The sequence below is a fragment of the Berghia stephanieae genome, chromosome 1, assembly GCF_034508935.2.
Source record: "Berghia stephanieae isolate SIO BIC M18660-M18661 chromosome 1, UCSD_Bste_1.3, whole genome shotgun sequence".
NCBI classification, from domain to species: domain Eukaryota; kingdom Metazoa; phylum Mollusca; class Gastropoda; order Nudibranchia; family Aeolidiidae; genus Berghia; species Berghia stephanieae.
In genome coordinates, this window is record NC_088360.1 from 46894212 (window position 1) to 46913810 (window position 19599).

Sequence of the window (19599 nt, forward strand, 5' to 3'; positions counted from 1 at the left end):
GAGGGAAAATAGGTCCCTTGACTGTGAACTGCAGAATATTATATGCCCCATGTGAACAGAAATCTGGCAACCTTGACTGACAACTGTGCGTGTGGAAGGCCCTTAAGGCAAGCTGTACCTGATGGTGGGTGATCGTTGTAATCATAATAAGTAATGGACGCATGTTGGACAGTAGTGAAAATACAATAGTGGATAGTGAGTACAGTACTGTCTTTGTGGAACAGCAGGGTATTGTTAAAATGAATGTGGTACCAATTTTTTCCCCAATCAAAGCTGTATTTTATTCGTTTCATGAAGGTAAGAGGAGAGTTATTTTCTAAATAAATTTTGGTACAACAATCTTTTATTGTTTCTTTGCTGTAAGTAGTCCTCCAAAGAGCTTTACATTTGGTCCCAAGTCAACAACAATAATATGCCCTTACCATAATATTTAATACGAGACATGACGTATATGGAGCACTTTTATAATTTTTCGACAGGCACAATGTTGTTGCCGGCCAGGTTATCAATGTTCATCTACATGCTGTGAGAGAATGTGAGTTAATGAAACCTCGTCCTTCAAATATCGATCGATTTAAATGGCTCTCATCTTGATACAATCTTTCAAATCTGGGTCTTCGCGAAGCCGCAGATTTAATAGTTTTAGCCAAGATGACTGTCGTTTACATTGATCGATATTACAAGGACGAGTTTTCTGGCCAAGTGTTTAAAACGTGTCTTTCCAGAGTATGAACGTTAACTGGTTAAGAGCCTTTTCAGGGCACTCAACTTTGTGGTAGTCAAAAATAAGGGAGTAAACGGTCAGAAGGCGAATAATATAATAACCGAAGACCACAAGGCAGCAAATATACAGCTCATGATATGACTCAGAACACAGCCCTTTTTTATCTCTTTCACGGTCCAAATTAACACAATCTAATGAAAATTGAAAACTGTCCCATTGTATCTCTGGCAATATGGCGTGATAACTACTGGTAAATTCAAAACAAAAGAATGAAAATTTTCCGCAATTTTGATAAATAAAATAATGATAAAAACAACCCCAAAAATTTATCTTTAGTTAGACTTTCTTTCATCGGTTTACATTTTGAAGCTATTAAAAAACCCTTTTTTCTCTTAACTTGGTTCATTTCTTTTAAGATATAACCACAGAGAACATCAACAGGAATTTAATCTGCGTTCAACTATTCAGATTTTGAGGATTCGAAGGAAAAATGTTCTCTACACGGGTTAAAGATCTGAGAAAGTGTAGCCTAGGCTTGAGGTTCGATCCCCAATCGAAGCGGGCTGATTTTTTGGGGGGATTTGTTTCTTGCGTTTTCTTTCTGTTTTGTCTGGTACTGTTTCATACACAACTTTTCAGATCATTTTCTCACACCATTGCCGGTACCCTAATTTGTTACTCTCTGCATAAGTTAAGTGTTTAGGGCCTAGGTCAGTCAGTAGATTATCCATTACTGTGTCTGTTTATTAACATTAATTAGTTATGTTTATATAAAATGATATAATATTAGTGTTAATGCATATTTAATGCGTGTTTATAAACAATCTATGTACTTGTGTTTCAATAAACACTTACTGTATTCGTTTATTTACAAATATTAGTTGTACACGCTTCAAAACCTTTTCTGCAATGTTTTTTTTTTTTTTTGTTTAAAAACATCGAGGGTCTACTATTCTTGTGTTTTTATAAACTTAACGTTCGTTTTTGTTAAAAGCCTTTTACAATGTCAACATATCTATATGGCAAATGACGGGTGTTATTCTAACTTTTGTTTTAATATCACAAAAGAACAGTGAATTATTTTTTCTATCGGCTCCATGCCTTATAATAATAAGTCATTGTCATGGTCGTAAGTGTCACTAGGTCAGACTATTATATATATATATATATATACACGCACACACACACACACACACACACACACTATAATACATTTTAATAAATGACTAATTAGTCAATTAAACCTCAATAATAACATGAATGATTCATCTCCCATTGTTTTGGACGATAATATTCCAACCTGTTTTTCTATATCTTTAGTTTTACAACCTGCTTATACTGCCGTACACTGAAGAAAAACACGTATTTCAAATTTTGGCTAGGAAACATGTACTTCAAATATTGATCGATTAGAATTACCCTCATCTCGATAAAAAAAAACCTCTCAAACCTGAGACTTCGCGGAAGTCCGGATTTGACATGTTTTTGGACAATATATGAGACATTTTTCTAGGCAAAATATTAAATACGCGATGTTTTTTTGGGTTTTCTTTTTAATGATTAGGGTGGTAGTGTTTATAGTCATAATATGACGAATTCTGACAAGTGGAATGCAAGTTATATAATGTATTTTGGTTTTTGTTGTATTTATGGCTAAGCGTCACGCAACAAATTGAAGGGATGTTGGGTGTAGGCAGCAGAGTAGCTCAATTCAAATGTTTATTAAGGCAATTGCCAATATAAATCATACATTAACTTAGAATGTCCTAGTAACTATCATTAATATGGTAGATATTCATCGTATAATATACCAATATAAAGAATCACACTATCAAAAAAATATACCCTTCAACAACGATATCATAAGATATCGTCACCTAGGCATTCCATGAAGGAATATAGATAATTCATCAAACAAGATGTCTGATGTCAACAGGGATCACCCATGTTTCCAAGTGAGCAAATTGGGGTTAATAATCTTGCCCAAGGAAAAATACGAAAATGCCTGATGCGGGACTCGAACCCGGGATCTCCCGGGTCACAGTGCTTTGCCTTAACCACTGGGCCACTTCGACCCCAATCACACTATAAGTGAACATAAATTATATATTAGACAGTAGACAGTGGTTTGTATGAGTTGTTTTCCATAACTAAGATTGCAAAACTCCGAGTCGAGCATTGTGCCCTTTAAATAGGCACATGATACCATAATGTCCATTACTTCACTCGACTCAAAGTGTAAACATGGACATGAGGACTTGGGAAATGCGTTTGACACCAAATTCTGTCCCTTAGTTTTGTCTAGCACATTGAATGCCATTATAAGGACAAGTTATTGATGATATGCTTTTAAGTAAAATACTCACAACACCCGAGTGCCGGATATAGTGTAGTAGCACACAAACTAGGTGTGACCCTGAACGTTCAGTCTGATTGATATGATTTAGTGAGAACTAACATCAAAATGGCGGTCTAAAAACAATAATAAAGAGCTGTGTTACGTCAATTTCGTTATTTCTATACAACATTTCTCTTGATGGGTTTCTAGGACTGCACGAAAATCACAAATCACACTATTGCATGCTTATGTGCGGCTTTGTGGTCTTGTGGTACGACACTCGATTTCCTGGGTTCGAGCCTCGCTCGGCGCATAGTTGAGTCCTTGGAAAAGGCTCTTTACTCAAATTCTCTCACTGTACTCATGTATAAAACGAGTACCTGGCCGTTAACAGCGTTGTTTATGTCGGAAAAATTTGTAATGGCGCCTAACAGGCGTCATCTCTCGTTCTACATGTTACGTGTTGCAGTTGGTCAAGGACCCCTTGTAAAGCGATTTGAGCACGTTTAGTGGATATTGCGCTATATAAAAGCTCAAATTAATATAATATGCTTAGATGACAGTCCCGTGTGTTCCCTCCTTTTAATTTTCATTTTGTCACCAATCAAGGGACTGAATTAGGCAACAAATACATTCATTCAATAGAAACTGGCAGACATTATATGAGTGCTAGTCTAGTACCAGAATGAACGCATTGCAAGCAAATTTTATTTTATGAAAAGGAAAATTAATTTATCATATGACCTGCTGAGAGAGTAAATGAAACATTTTGAAGCGCATTGAACAAAGTGGATACATGGAAATACGCTATGAAAAGGCTCATATTTATTTATTTTTAAATTTTATTTATTCTTTTATTTATTTAGTTATTTATTCATTTTTGTTGTTGTCTATTTTAGATTTTTCAATTTTTATTGTCGTCTATATTCAATTAATGCTAAAAGAAATTTAACGCAGAGTAAACACAACTGTTTTCGTTTCAACAGAGCGTTGATTGACTACGACGATCCTTGAAAAAACCCCAATGGTGATGACCCGCTAAGTGGCCACTTATGACGTAAATATTTAGTCATAAATAAATACACTTTCCTTATGCTAGTTGATAGCAGAAACTACAACAATGACTGAGATCTCTAATTTTCCCAGCAAACTACACACATACACTATATAGATTGATAGATAGATGGATGGATGGATGGATAGATATATTAATGATATAAATATATAACAACGCAAACCAGGAAACAACAGTCCTCAGCTTTTGTCTAAAGGGGGGGGGGGGGGGGGGAGGGCAGTAAATATAACATTTAGAGGGTAATTATCTTTAACTCTACAGAGTTATTTCTTGCTATCTCAAATTTCAGGAAGTTTTTGAAGATTGCGATCACAAGAAACAATAGATTTTCACGATAATCATCCTAGCAACACTTAATATTAAGGACCAGGAATGACCCTGTTAGGCAATATTGCATTTTTTGACAAACACGACAAATTACTGGCCAGGTATTCATTTTACACCTCAGTACGGTGAGAGTACGGTGAGAGAATGTGAGTAATGAGCCTTTTTTTTTTTTTTTCCAAGGATTCTACCATGCGCCACTCAGACCGGGACTATAAACAATGGCCTTCCGGTCCGAAAGCAAGTGTCATACCCCCAAGACCCCATAGCTGCCCACACAGGTAAAAGATACCGAAATGACAGGGGCCAGACAGTTATCAATAATAATGTATGGAAGTGTAAATGTTTGGGGTGGCATTAGATAACGGGAACAAAACACCTCTTGTGAGATTCCACGATAAACTGTGCTTTTGACAACATCGAGTCATTGCAACCACATAGTCTTTAGTAGGTGATGTAACCAGACAATAATATTTTTGAGAACTATTGCATTACAATAATATTTGCATGGCCCTCCCCTATCCTGATATGAACCCCATAAAAAATAAGTGGAGCTTGATGAAGATGGGACTCAAAAGTGTGACTTGTGACTTTGCTCTCAATTCGGATGCTCTGTCTGACACAGTGTTTGCCATTTTAGGACGAAGTGACCGAAGATAACGTTGAAAATCGAACAACTTTCATGTTTAGGAACATTGCATGCATACACAAGTGGCGTCCATACAAAGTATTTGTATTAAGCAGAAACTTAACAATTCCAAAACTTGCTCTACGTAGCAGTTTCAAATTTATTGCAATAGTGTATAGGGAATGTGTCTGTGTGTAAGTGTGTGTTTATGTGTGTGTGTTTGTGTGTGTGTGTGTGTGTGTGTTTGTTTGTATGAGTTCATGTACGATATCAGTTTATAAAGTTATCATTAATTGGTCGTTAAAGATGTTCATGTTATTTGCATTATCAATTTACTTCCTTCACGCTTGTAGTGAATAGATTGTTTAACTTTCAATTTTATAGATTCTCAAATTTTGCGAAGTCTTTTTTTGTCGATTGATCTTGATTGAGGATAACTGGTTACATTCAAAATAGATTGATGGAACACGTAGCAAATTAAAATAGAAGAACTTTGCTATTAAAAGATTATCGCATTATGTTTTCAAACCAAGTTGCCCCTATATGATCTCAAAACATAAAAGATAGATATATAGATGGATATATATATATATATATATATATATATATTATATATATATATATATATATATATATATATATATATAGATTAACTGATTTAATCTCGTAAGCAAATAAGGGCCAGAAATGAGATTCAGTACAACTGCTTAACTCTTCGCAAGGAAATGTAAGCTCTTACAATGTAACCATTATAGTGGAAAGCCTTAGTGAACTTTTATAACGATGTTTCAATGAACTTTTGTATTATGAGAAAGAGAGAAAAGAAAATTCAGAGAACGGTATCAATCACCAGACACCGATGAAACAAAACATACTATAATGGTAGGATAACAGCTTGTATAATACAACAAAACCCAATTAAAACATAAAACGGCGACAATACATAATCTTTAAAGATTTGATAGTCTTGCAGCAAGTAGTCTTGCAGCAAGTAGGAAGAAAATCTTTATAAATATATTTGTTAGTCATCCAGGATTTTATCCTAAATTAAGTTCCCAAATAAAGGTTCCTTTGTGTCTCCATTATTCCGAATGTGAAAGTTGAACTTGTTTCATTTTCGGTATCCATTAAACTGAGATCCTGAATCAAGGGATTCGGTGGGATACTATGAATAATTTTGGGTTTTCTCTGGTAAACGCCACACGAGTAATGAGAATAAATAACTTAGGAGCTGACATCATTAATCTATATATAAATATTTAAGTAGGATCTTGTATATCACATCTCGAGCAATACCACGCCCTTGTGTGAAATACAAACACTCGTTATGACTGGCTTTCTTAAACGTGTGTGTTGTGCTAGGCATAATGATGACAGCTGAATAATAAGTGTTGGTTGATACATATCAGACGCCACCGTTTCTTGAACTGGAAATATCAATAAGAGTCATAAAGCTTTAGTGAAACCAATTATCCTGTGGAGTGACAGCATTGGGAATGGGAACTATGGTATTTGACGTTGTTAATTTCCAAAGAAGCGTGTTTTCATTTTATCATTGATTTCTGAAGTCTATCGGTGAGTTATGAACTGTATTTTAAAAAATATAATTCTGCAGATTAACTCAATAAACCACCCATACAGTTTTAGTCCCGACACTGCGAGACATGCAAGACTCCTGTAACTCTTTATTAACGATTTAATCTGTGACATGCACAATTAACAAGATTTATGTGCGGCTATGTGGTCTAGTGGATCGGAAGGTCCTGGGTTCGAGCCTCGCTCGGCGCATAGTTGAGTCCTTTGAGAAGGCTCTTTACTCGCATTCTCTCACCGTACTCAGGTGTAAAATGAGTACATGGCTGTTAACAGCATTGTCTCTGTCCGAAAAATTGTAACATCGCCTAACAGGCTTCATGTCCCGTCCTAAATGTTAAATGTTGCTGTTGGCCATGGACCTCTTGTAAAGCGCTTTGAGTACATTTAGTGGATATTGCGATATATAAAAGGTCAATTAAAAGAAAACCAAGATTTATGTTATATTAGGTGATATCTTGGGTATAGTGAGGTTTGAACCTGGATCCGACATGAAAAGCGCGGAGGAAAAAAAATAATCACAAACATGACATCTCGGCCTCTAGGGATTGCGTGGATATCTATGTGTGGATTTTTCTGTGGGCCCTACCATACTCACTGTTCATTATTTTTATTTGATACATTCTTTCAAGCTGACGTGTCTTTGGTTGGGGGTTGTTTTTCAAGGTACAGCTCGGTTTTATAATGATTATTTTATATAATTCTATTTCACTTCACTTGGAAACGTATTGAAGGAATGGCTTTCAAACATAGAATCAACGGCACAGAGAGAGAGAGAGAGAGAGAGAGAGAGAGAGAGAGAGAGAGAGAGAGAGAAAGAGGGGGGGGGGGGGTCAAAACCGTCAAATTATTATATTATCGCGATCTGTGATCATACAATGTAGTGCTACATGTTTAAACAGCGCGTTTCTATGGTAATAATATTTCACAACGTGATTCAAATACATACTCTATTCCTCTATTAGACAATATTAATACAATACAATACATCTACCTTTTCCCCCGTAACTCTGAAACATTAGAGTTAATAGGAATTTTTTTTAAAACTTGAGCTTTTATTTAGGGCAATATCCACTCTACGAGCTCAATGCGCTGTACAAGGGGTCCCTAGCCGACAGCAACACTTAACATGAAGGACGAGACATCATGACGCCTGTTAAGCGAGACAGAGACAACAGGTACTAATTTTACACCTGAGTACGGTGAGAATATGTGAGTAAAGAGACTTTTCCAATGACTCAATTATGCGCCTCTCAGAGCGGGACTCGAACCCAGGACCTTCCGATCCTAAGGCAAGTGTCAAACCAAAAGTGCACAAATCCGCACAGACCACATGGCGGCGATTAGTGAGTACAGAACGCTTTCTTTGTTCACATAACTGTCGCAATCTGACATGGCATTGTTTGTCATGTTTCATATTTGAAGGAAACGTTTTCAGGGAAAAATGTTTAAGAAGTATTTTTATATCAGAATCCGTTAGATAACTTATGACGAGAAATTCATTCATTCATACAATAATTCCATGATCTGATGATCGTTGGGGGGATACACTGGATGCAGATCTCACCATTTTCCGCCATTCTTCTCTATTGTTCGCCTTCTCCGAGAATTCCTTCATCTTCATTCATGTCCATTCCTTGATATTGTCCATCCAAACTTTCCTTTGTCTTCCTCTTCTTCTTCCTCCTTCAGGGAAACCCTCAATCACCGTTCTGCAAAAACTCTCATGCCTCACATTGTGACCAAACCATGACAATTTCCTTCTTCTAACTGTGGTGATGAGGGGTTCCTGTCGTCCTGCACGATCTTGCACTTCTTCCAGTACGTACGTCTTTATTGGTTCTGTTTTCTGTATAGGGCAATCGCAGGAGTTTTCGATAGCTTTTCATCTCAAAAGCATAGATTCTGCGCTCTAATTCCGCAGTTAATGTCCAGGTCTTGCAGCAGTATAGTAATATTGAAAGTACCAGTGATGTGTAAACAGTTCAATTTTTATTTTGAAACTGAATGATATTTTTGTCAGTCTCGTTAGTGACGAGAAAGCCTTTCAGTAATCGAAATTACTGTACAATAGGTCGGAGTTGAACGACCTCTGTCCTATATATATAAAATACATAATAATAATAACAATAATTGTGACATTATCATAACTTTAATAGTGGCAGTAAAAACAAGTTGGCTGATCAATTGACTCTGTAATGCAGGGCTGTAACTCAATTGGTATTTATTGTAGCGCATGCCTCATAATCAGTGGAATATTATAAGTCCGTCAGTTAATCCTTTACTCATCTTTACGAGATGTGTAGAAGAATAAAACAAGAAAAACTTTCTACAACTATTAAAAGTATGTGTTAATACAAAAAGATTGGGACTATTTTTTAGAGCAAAGTTTATTCTACAATGTGAATATTATATTTCTTTGTCTTGTATATTTGTGATTGTCAAAAGTGGTGTCTCGGTTATAATTTTCTAAGCTGGAAATGTGATTCTTCTTCTTCTTCTTCTTCTTCTTCTTCTTCTTCTTCTTCTTCTTCTTCTTCTTTCTTCTTCTTTCTTCTTTCTTCTTCTTCTTCTTCTTCTTCTTCTTCTTCTTCTTCTTCTTCTTCTTCTTCTTCTTCTTCTTCTTCTTCTTCTTCTTCTTCTTCTTCTTCTTCTTTTCTTCTTCTTCTTCTTCTTCTTCTTCTTCTTCTTCTTTCTTCTTCTTTCTCTTCTTTTCTTCTTCTTCTTCTTTCTTCTTCTTCTTTCTTTTCTTCTTCTTCTTCTTCTTCATATCTTCTTTCTCTTCTTCTTCTTCTTCTTCTTCTTCTTTCTTCTTCTTCTTCTTCTTTTCCTTTTCTTCTTCTTCTCTCTTCTTCTTTTCTTCTTCTTCTCTTCTTCTTCTTCTTCTCTTCTTCTTCTTCTTCTTCTTCTTCTTCTTCTTCTTCTTCTTCTTCTTCTTCTTCTTTTCTTCTTTCTTCTTCTTCTTCTTCTTTTCTTCTTCTTCTTCTTCTTCTTCTTCTTCTTCTTCTTTCTTCTTCTTCTTCTTCTCTCTTCTTCTTCTTCTTTCTTCTTCTTCTTCTTCTTCTTCTTCTTCTTTTCTTCTTCTTCTTCTTCTTCTTCTTCTTCTTCTTCTTCTTCTTCTTCTTCTTCTTCTTCTTCTTCTTCTTCTTCTTTTCTTCTTCTTCTTCTTCTTCTCTTTCTTTCTTCTTCTCTTCTTCTTCTTCTTCTTCTTTTCTCTTCTTTCTTCTTCTCTTCTTCTTCTTCTTCTTCTATCTATTCTTTTTTTTTATTTTATTTATTTATTATTATTATTATTATTATATTATTATTATTATTATTATTATTATTATTATTATTATTATTATTATTATTATTATTTATTATTATTATTATTATTATTATTATTATTATTATTATTATTATTATTATTATATTATTATTATTATTATTATTATTATTATTATTATTATTATATTATTATTATTATTATTATTATTATTATTATATATATTATTATTATTTATTATTTATTATTATTATATTATTATTATTATTATATTATTATTATATTATTTTATTATTATTATTATTATTATTATTATTATATTATTATATATTATTTATTATTATTATCATTGTTGTTGTTGTTGTTGTTATTCTACTACTTCTTCTTCTTCGTCGTCTTTTCTCTCCTCCTCCTCCTCCTCCTCCTCCACTTCCTCCTCCTCCTCTCCTCCTCCCCCTCCTCTTTAAAAATATCGTACAAAAAAGCCCTCTTATTGTGGTTGGATGAGTCAATTGTTAGTCCGTGAAAATGCTATGATGAAAGTATTTATTGTCTTAAGTACACGCATCTCATGATCGCCACTTCAATGAAGATCCGTCACGCGCGCGTATACTATTATTTATAACCAAGTGTCAGTGTGTATGTAATCCTGTTTTGTTCTTTCTTTTTTGTTTTGTTTTGTTTTGTTTTTGTTTTGTTTTTCTTGTTGTTTTTTTCTTTCGTTAAGTTGTTGATTGCTAATATTTGGTTGTCGAAATTGTGGTAAATTTAAGTTTTATTTTCACATATCACATAATTTTCCTTCCCTTCAACAGCAGACAATGAACACAAATATACAATTTTTTTTATTCTACATACGAAAGGATTTGTTTTCTCTCCCTACCACGGCCGCGAGATATAATGATAGCTAAACATTTTACATCGGATTTTATTAGAGCAATGCTTCCTCAGAGACAACTAAACAAGTTCGTACAAAATTTCGTTTTGAAAAAAATCAAAAGATTTACCTTCAATTTTGAATGGATCTAGTCTAGATATTGATATAAAAAAAAACTATCTTTGTGAAAATAATCTGCTAATAAAGCTGAGAAATCGGTTCGTCGCTTTCATTTTATTTTTATTTTTAGAGAGAGAGCGAGAGAGAGAGCGAGCGAGCGAGAGAGAGAGAGAGAGAGAGAGAGAGAGAGAGAGAGAAATGTATATATAATAGTTATTCTATGCTAACGTGATTACCCCCCCCCCCCCTCCTTAAAAATAAAGAATAGAAATAGTCGGTATTAGATATGAGTGAGTTAACCAGCGCTCTAGAAGACACCTATTTAAAAAATTGGCCAGAAAATTCGTCCTTAAAAATCGATCGGTTTAAATGACCCTGAGAGTTTTTGCCAAGATGAGAATCATTTAAATCGATGGATATCTGAAGGATGAGTTTTTCTGGCCAAATTTTTGAACACGTACCTTTCCAGAGCACGGTGGTTAACTGGTTAATCATCACCAGTTTGAGGTTTGTGCTGAGTAGATTTTACTGTCTCTCCAATGCTGTGTTTACTCGCTTTATTTTTCCAATGCTAACACAGATCACCACCATCATCGAACCACCTTGTGCAACAATAAAACCATCGCATTCGTGTTTTGTTTTATGTGATGAGCCATGCGTTGTAATTTGTATTGCTTTATCTCTATTCTGATCGAATATTCATTTCACTTTTATATTTATTAGCATCGTTATCAAACTTACACATGTCATTAAAAAAAATGACAATGTATTTGAATTAAAAATATTTTTTTCGACCCGATACTTCATGTTGTTTGTGTCTGTTGTGATATTTGTCGTTGCAGTTTCCATTGCTATTGTTCTTGCTGTTGTTGTCTATTGTTTTTGTTTTTGTTTATGATGTTGTTGTTTTTTTATTGTATTTTTTTTGTTGGTTTTTTTTTTTGTTTGTTCTTGTTTGTTTTTTTGTTATGCTGCCATTGTTAAGAATTTTTTATATTAATAAAATGAAACCTAAATTACTTGATTATTTGCCTGTCGCTGTATTTTGTTTTGTTGTGTTAACGGAATTAGTTTTTGTTTTACTTTAATGTTCTTGAGTTTATAAATTTTGAGTTTTGCTTTTGTTTGTTTCCATCTTGAATGTTACGTTGGACCACGATAAGACAAGGAGAACAATATAAACATTTGAAGTTGTAATAATGAAGTATACACGCATGTCAGATTAAGATAAAGTCAATTTCATGTTTACTAATTTATATTTGTTTATTTTATTTTTCTTCTGACCAGGTAGTAATTTGACCGAGCTACATTTATGTTTCTGAGAGACAATGGGACTGACTATCATTGTTTGTAGTTGTAGACAATGAACAAAAACCGAAAACTAACATCGTTAATAATTGTCGATGTCATCCATTGTTTCCTATGATGATGAAATAGAAACATTCCACTGAGTGATTAAAGAAAAGCCAGTGCGGTGTTCTCGTTCTAAGGATCAACAAACTTCTATAGGATTCATTATTAAGTGAAAGTAGCTATTATATTATTTTAGAACGTTTATAGTTTATGCCTGGTGGGGCTTGTGGAATGTTAGCTGGCAGTTGTGTGTGACAGCCAATTGGCGACTACAATGACATAATCCAGTTGTAGCTGGTATTGTTACAATTGTCATTCTGTTATATATGGACAATGTACAACAGTGTCGCATTGAAATGGGTGTAACAATATCTTTGTAATGATGATATCATGGTTAAAGTATAACATTTCACGCCACGGTTGTATGACGAATTGAGTCCGCATTCGTAGTGTGTGATTATGATGCAGTGATTACAATTGAATGTGATTTAGATGTTATTATTATTAATCAATTACTTATTTCCTTGGATTCCATTGACGATTCTGTTATTATAATAGTTCACAGCATGACCACACGATTAACAACAATTTGGTGTATAGCTAGGAAAGGAAGCTTTGCATAATATATTAATCTTATTCTTAGACTGCATTGTGTTATAAGACAAAACCAAAAATAAATTTTAAAATATAGCACGTATAGATGCTATAAATAATGGAATATTTCAGAACATTGATAATTTAGTCGTCTTCTCAATGATTTAAAAGGAAAATAATGCAGCGGTTATAACATTTCATGTCACTGTTTTAAAAATATTCAAAAAATGTAATTTATTATTTAAATTCTATCTGTCTCATTCTCTTTGAACTTGGACAAAGGTGTACATCAATTCTTATTTATAATTTAATAGATGGCGAGCATACGAAATAATAGCACTATTGGTAGTGGTGGTGGTAGTAGTAGTTTTGGTGGTATTGGTAACAGTAGTGGTGGAAATGGTGGTGGTGGTGGTCGTTGCTCCAGTATGAATGATTTGAGTGAAACCAAGCGTCTGAGTACACACGTGATCCCCAAACAACCCCAATTTAAGTGTGTAGTAGTGGGGGATGGAGGGGTAGGAAAGACATCCATGTTGTTACGTTACGTGCACGGGGATATGATGGATGAATACTCACCTACCTACTTTGACAGTTTTAACGGTGAGTTTTCAAAATCATCGCAGATATCATCAACATCATCCTCATCGTCATCAACAGCAACAGCAACAGCAACAGCAACAGAATCAGCATCTTCACCACCACCAGCATTATATCATCATCACCATTGTCACCTTTATCATCATCATTAGCATGCATTCATCATCGTCACCCTCCCCATTGTCATCATCATTGCCATCAACATCATCATCATTATCGTCCTCGCCATCATTGGTATCATCATCATCATCATCATCATCATCATCATCATCATCATCATCATCATCATCATCATCATCATCATATTCATATCCATAACCATATTCATCATTATCATCATCATAACCATCATCATCATCAGCAGCAGCAGTATTGTCATCAATTGTACTGTGCGTCTATGTGGTCTAGTTGTATGACTCTCGCCTACGGATCCGAAGGTCAAGGGTTCGAGTCCAACTCTTAGCATGGTCGAGTCGTTGGAGAAAGCTCTTTACTCATCGTACTCAAGTGTAAAATGAGTAAATGAGTACCTAGCCGTTAACAGCGTTGTCTCTGTAGGAAAAACTGTAATATCGCCTGGCAGACGTCATGTCTGGTCCTAAATGTTAAATGTTGTTGGTTAAGGACCTCTTGTAAAGCGCTGTGAGCACGTTTAGTGGATATTGCCCTATATAAATGCTCTAGTGTTTTGTTTTACTGACATTCAATGAAATATAATTTCAATGTCCATTACAGTCCATGATGGCCATGGGAGACAACGAATAGAACCAGTACTCCATGACTCTCATCATCATCATCATCATCATCATCATCATCATCATCATCATCATCATCATCATCATCATCACCATTATCATCATTATCATCATCATCATCATCACCACCACCACCATCATCATCATCATCAATATCATCATGATCATCATTATCATCATCATCATCACCGTTAATATCATCATCATCATCATCATCATCATCATCATCATCATCATCATCATCATCATCATCAATATCATCATGATCATCATTATCATCATCATCACCGGTCATCATCATCATAATCATCATCATCATCATCATCATCATCATCATCATCATCATCACCATCATAGTAGATGGTATGAGAAGCAAGATAGGTTTGGTTTGTGTTGTGTGTTGTGTTGTGTGTGTGTGTATGTGTGTGTGTGTGTGTGTGTGTGCTTGTGTGTGTGAGTGAGTATGTTTCAGCCAAAGTATATTGTAATTTAAGCGCTTAAAGTCTTGTGTCTCGGATTTATAGCACTGTATAATTTTCAGCATTATTATTATTATTATTATTATCATCATCATCATCATCATCATCATCATCATCATCATCACCATCACCATCGTCATCATCATCATCATCATCATCATCATCACCATCACCATCATCATCAGCAACAGCATTGCCACCAATCGTACTGCCATTCAATGAAAGACATTATTCAATATACATTCCAGTAACGATGGCCATGGGAGACAACGAGTGGAACCAGTACTCCATGACTCTCATCGATACGGCAGGACAGGTATGAGGACAATTTTACAATGATCATTTTTTAAAAGCCCATTACCGTTAACTGTCGACTAAAAAAACTCGTAATTAAATCTTGGGCCAGAGAACTCATCCTTCAAATATCTATCGATTAAAATGTCCCTCATCTTGGCAAAAACTCTCAAACCTGGGACTTATGAAGGCGAATGTTTTACCTACTGAGATAATGGAACTCCAAATTTAATTTCCCATATCTGTTCACTTGACAATTTGCTTGTCAAAAGTGTTTTCTGAAGACAGGCCGTTTGAAAATTTGAGCGCGATTTAATTTTTAGGACTCTCTATATTTGTGACCAATCGTCTCAAAACAGTATTATATCGGGATGGACCTTATGCTTGAAAATCATCTGTAAGCTAAACTTATAAAATTAGAGGTAAAGTAAATGCCTTCATGAAAACAGTGAATGAATTGCCTTATTCTGACCATATTGAGTTTAAACTAAATTTCCTTTGATTAATTCATTCCATGCCAGGATGAAACAGATACTGAAAAGTAAAATTTCAAGTAAAGATGATCAGATAAATGTATTACTGTTGTCTGCAAGTTCAGATACGTATGGGATTCTCGTCAATAAAGCAAATGAACTTAACTAAAGCCATACTTTTAAAAGAATAATTTTGGTATTATTTCAATTTTCCGCATATAAATCTGCACGATATAACACACTTTCGAGGCGGTAGGTCTCACATAATATACAATTTTCAATTCACAATGTTTCTTTCCTACTTGTCCGCCCCTTTATTGTATTACATGAAGTCGTAATCGGACGTTGTCACGAAACAGGCACACAATCTTTACAAGGTGATTTCACGTGACTGACGGACTGCTGTAAACCAATGACAGACAATACCAGGACTTCAAAGCATAGTTCGATGTCCATTACATCAAGTTACATGACTTGTAATAGCAGGGATAGCAGCTTATTGGTTCTCATCCTTTCCGTCATCTTCCTCCTCCTCCTCTTCCTCCTTTTTTTCTCCTCATACTTCTCTTCCTCTTCATCACCATCATCTTCCTTCTTCTTCCGTATTCTCTTTCTCTTCCCCTTTCTCTTCCTTCTCCTTCCCTCTTCCTTATCCTCCTCCTCCTCTTCCTCCTCCCCCTCCTCCTACTTCTCTCACTCTATCACCATCATCATCATCATCATCATCATCATCATCATCATCATCATCATCTTCTTCTTCTTCTTCTTCTTCTTCTTCTTCTTCTTCTTCTTCTTCTTCTCTCATCCTCCTCCCCCTCCTCCTCCTCCTCTTTTTTATTACAATTTATATATATTTTCCTCCTCCTTCTTCTTCTCTACCTCTTCCCCGTCCTCCGCCCCCTCCTTATCTTTTTAATGACATACCCTTTAATATGATTGCCCTTGCTTAATGATTGTTTATATTAAATAACATAGCTACATGCCTTACATTAGATTTATTGATTTAGCTCCTCAAAATATTATTGTTTTGCTTTACCACAATGTAAATCGCCACCGCGGTCCCTTCGTGTCAACCATGTTGATCGAATTATTTCTCGCTGACTGCATTCGTGATTTGGGGCGTCTTTAACGAATCCAGTGCTAGGTCCTGCAATGTGTACATGTCTTCTTTCGAGCTTAATTCGATAATGATTGGGGTAGCTCAATGCGGTTTTTAGGAAAAAAGAAACCCCACAAATTGAAGGGAGAAAAAAACGCATGCAAAAATGGCATCGCCTTTCTATAGCACTTATTCACTGGAAACAATATGTTCTAAGTGTTTTAGATTATAAAAATAGATTGTTGCACAACACTTGAATCTAATACATACTAGGACTTGAAGTAAAGAATAAAAACTGACTTCTTAAAATACGCCATTTAGATGTCATCGCCTAGGCATTCCATGAAGGAACATATGTAGAAAATCCGTCAAACAAACGGCTGATGTCAACAGGATCGCCCTTGTTGTCTAAAGTGAGTAAATTTGGGGTATAAAATTTTGTCAAAGAAAAAAAGAAGCGAAAGTACCTGAAGCAGGACGTGAACCCGGGACCATACGGGTCACAGTGCAATGTCCTAATCACTCGGTCTACTCGCTTGAATAATGACCAATGTTGCTCAGATGTCTCTCTCAACTCAATGAGTTGACTTAAGATTCAGTCTGACATCGACAGTAGCTTTTATCTGGAGTATAAGAAGTAGAAGAAGAAAAAGTAGTAGTAGTAGTAGAAGAAGAAGAAGAAGAAGAAGAAGAAGAAGAAGAAGAAGAAGAAGAAGAAGATATTGTACCATTGTAAAAGTGATAATGGAATTGTTTATGAAGTGTTTCGCTGTCTTCTTCCTTTTTTATATTTTGAACAAATAATACCATACTTACATCTCTGTCCACTTAAAGGATGGATTATTAAATATGGCGCCGCAACATTGGTTAAGATAACAAAATGGATTTAATTAACCAGTTAACTGCCGTACACGTATTGAAAAAACATGGCCAGAAAACGTGTCAGTCAAATATCGGTCGATTTAAAATGACCCTCATCTTGCCAAAAAAAACTCTCAGAACCAAATCCCCAGGTTTTTGGAGTTTTTGCCAATATTAGGGTCATTTAAATCCATCGATATTTGAAGGACGATTCTGGGCCGCATTTTAAAATGTGTGTCTTTCCAGAGTATGGTAGTTAGCCGGTTAATATCAGCTTTGGAATTCAAACCTGGCCGGTTTTATTTCAATGTCCTGCCAGTACTGTCGTCGTCTATAATGATGTATTGATTTGAAATACCTTTAACATGAAACAAATATATTTGCTTGTTTTTTTTCCTAGGAGACTTATGACAGAATCCGCACGTTGACCTACTCAGAGACTGATGTATTCATCCTTTGTTTCTCCGTAGCCTGTACAGACTCATTCACCAACGTCAAAGCCAGATGGCTTCCCGAACTAAAAACGTTTCGGCCTAATACCCCAATCATACTCGTGGGTACTCAAACTGATCTAAGGACTTCCAACAACAGGAATTCAACCATTTCAACATCTAGTCGATCTACTCTTTCAACCTCTACGCATGCGTCGTCCTTTATATCTTACAAAAAGGGCAAACGATTGGCCGACAAGATTCATGCCAAGATGTATGCAGAGTGCTCGGCCTTGAGAGGAGAAGGCCTTGATCCCATTTTCTACAAGGCTTTGTCTCTGGTCGTCCATCCAAAAAAGAAATCAAAATTCTGGACTCATGTGAAACGGACTTTTTCTCACGGAGAATAATTCCAAAAGAAGTGTGAAATATTTTTTAAATTGTAAGTTTTGAGGTTTTTCGTTTCATATCCTTGGATGGAAATTAGATAAAAATAGCATTGACTTAGTCTAGTTTCCCCCCTGAAAATCAGAAAGTTGTCTTTCATCATTTTCTAGATACCACAAAACTTCATATTTAGCTTTATTTTTAATTCTCATTATGATTTCTATTTATTTAACTATAAAGACGACTATTAGTTTCTTTTTATTTCTGCCACTAGTGCCTTTATCATCTTTATCACCACAGTGATTCATACAATATGTGAATGTTTGGAGCTTTTTTTCGTTGAAAACAAACAAAAGAGAGTATTTCACATTAAACTTACTTATAGCTAGGTAAAAAATAACCTACTGTTTCTTCATTGAATACTGGTGAGATCCTTTTGATGTTTCCAAATTGATACTGGGAGACAAACCACTTAATTCTTTTTTTTTTAATCATGAAATTAAGAAATTTTGATTGCAGGCAATACCTACATGTTACGTGAGATTGTTTAAAGCAAATTCCACACCAAGACCATGCAATGATAAAAGGTGCGATATGTTGATCGCATTGACAAGATTCATTATATTATACACGATTTGTTTTACTGTAATAATGATTATTAGAGATTACAATGAACAGTGTTATTGTTGTTGATATTATTATTATTATTATTATTATTATTATTATTATTATTATTATTATTATTATTATTATTATTATTATTATTATTATTATTATTATTATTATATTATTATTATTATATTATTATTATTATTATTATTATTATTATTATTATTATTATTATTATTATTATTATTATTTATTATTGTTGTTGTTGTTATTGTTGTTGTTATCATCATCATTGTTATTATTATGATCATCATCGTTGATTTATTGTTGTAATAATAATAATAATAATAATAATAATAATAATAATAATAATAATAGTAATAGTAATAATAATAATAATGATGATGATGATGATGATCATCATCATCATCATCATCATCAGCATCATCGGTATCATCACCTCATCATTGTCCTCATCATTGTCGTCATCATCATCATCATCATCATCATCATCATCATCATCATCATCATCATCTTCATCATCATCATCATCATTATCATTCATCGTCATGCATGGCATTGTAATCACTATCATCACACCAGTTGATCTTTTTTCATTTGCTATTGTTGTCTCATTTGTTTTATGAGATTGATAAAAAGATTGATAACGCATACAACCATACTGCCGTACTCTAGAAAAACCCATGTATGAAAATATGG

General features: G+C 34.6%; 1 protein-coding gene across 4 annotated transcripts; it reads left to right on the plus strand.

The window, feature by feature from the left end:
- The first annotated feature begins 213 nt into the window (after positions 1–213).
- LOC144976337 (cdc42 homolog) lies at positions 214–18976 on the plus strand. 4 transcript variants are annotated; one of them, XM_078920591.1, is made up of 4 exons: positions 214–297; positions 12232–13494; positions 14974–15041; positions 17853–18976. In XM_078920591.1, the coding sequence occupies exons 2-4, from the start codon at positions 13206–13208 to the stop codon at positions 18291–18293; spliced, it is 798 nt and encodes a 265-aa protein (XP_078776717.1). In that variant the 5' UTR covers positions 214–297; positions 12232–13205; the 3' UTR covers positions 18294–18976. The 4 variants fall into 4 exon arrangements, with proteins under 4 accessions (XP_078776717.1, XP_078776690.1, XP_078776699.1 ...); XM_078920564.1 differs by lacking the exon at positions 214–297 and adding an exon at positions 6421–6664; XM_078920573.1 differs by lacking the exon at positions 214–297 and adding an exon at positions 6421–6664 and having other exon boundaries at positions 12236–13494.
- Positions 18977–19599: the final 623 nt, after the last annotated feature.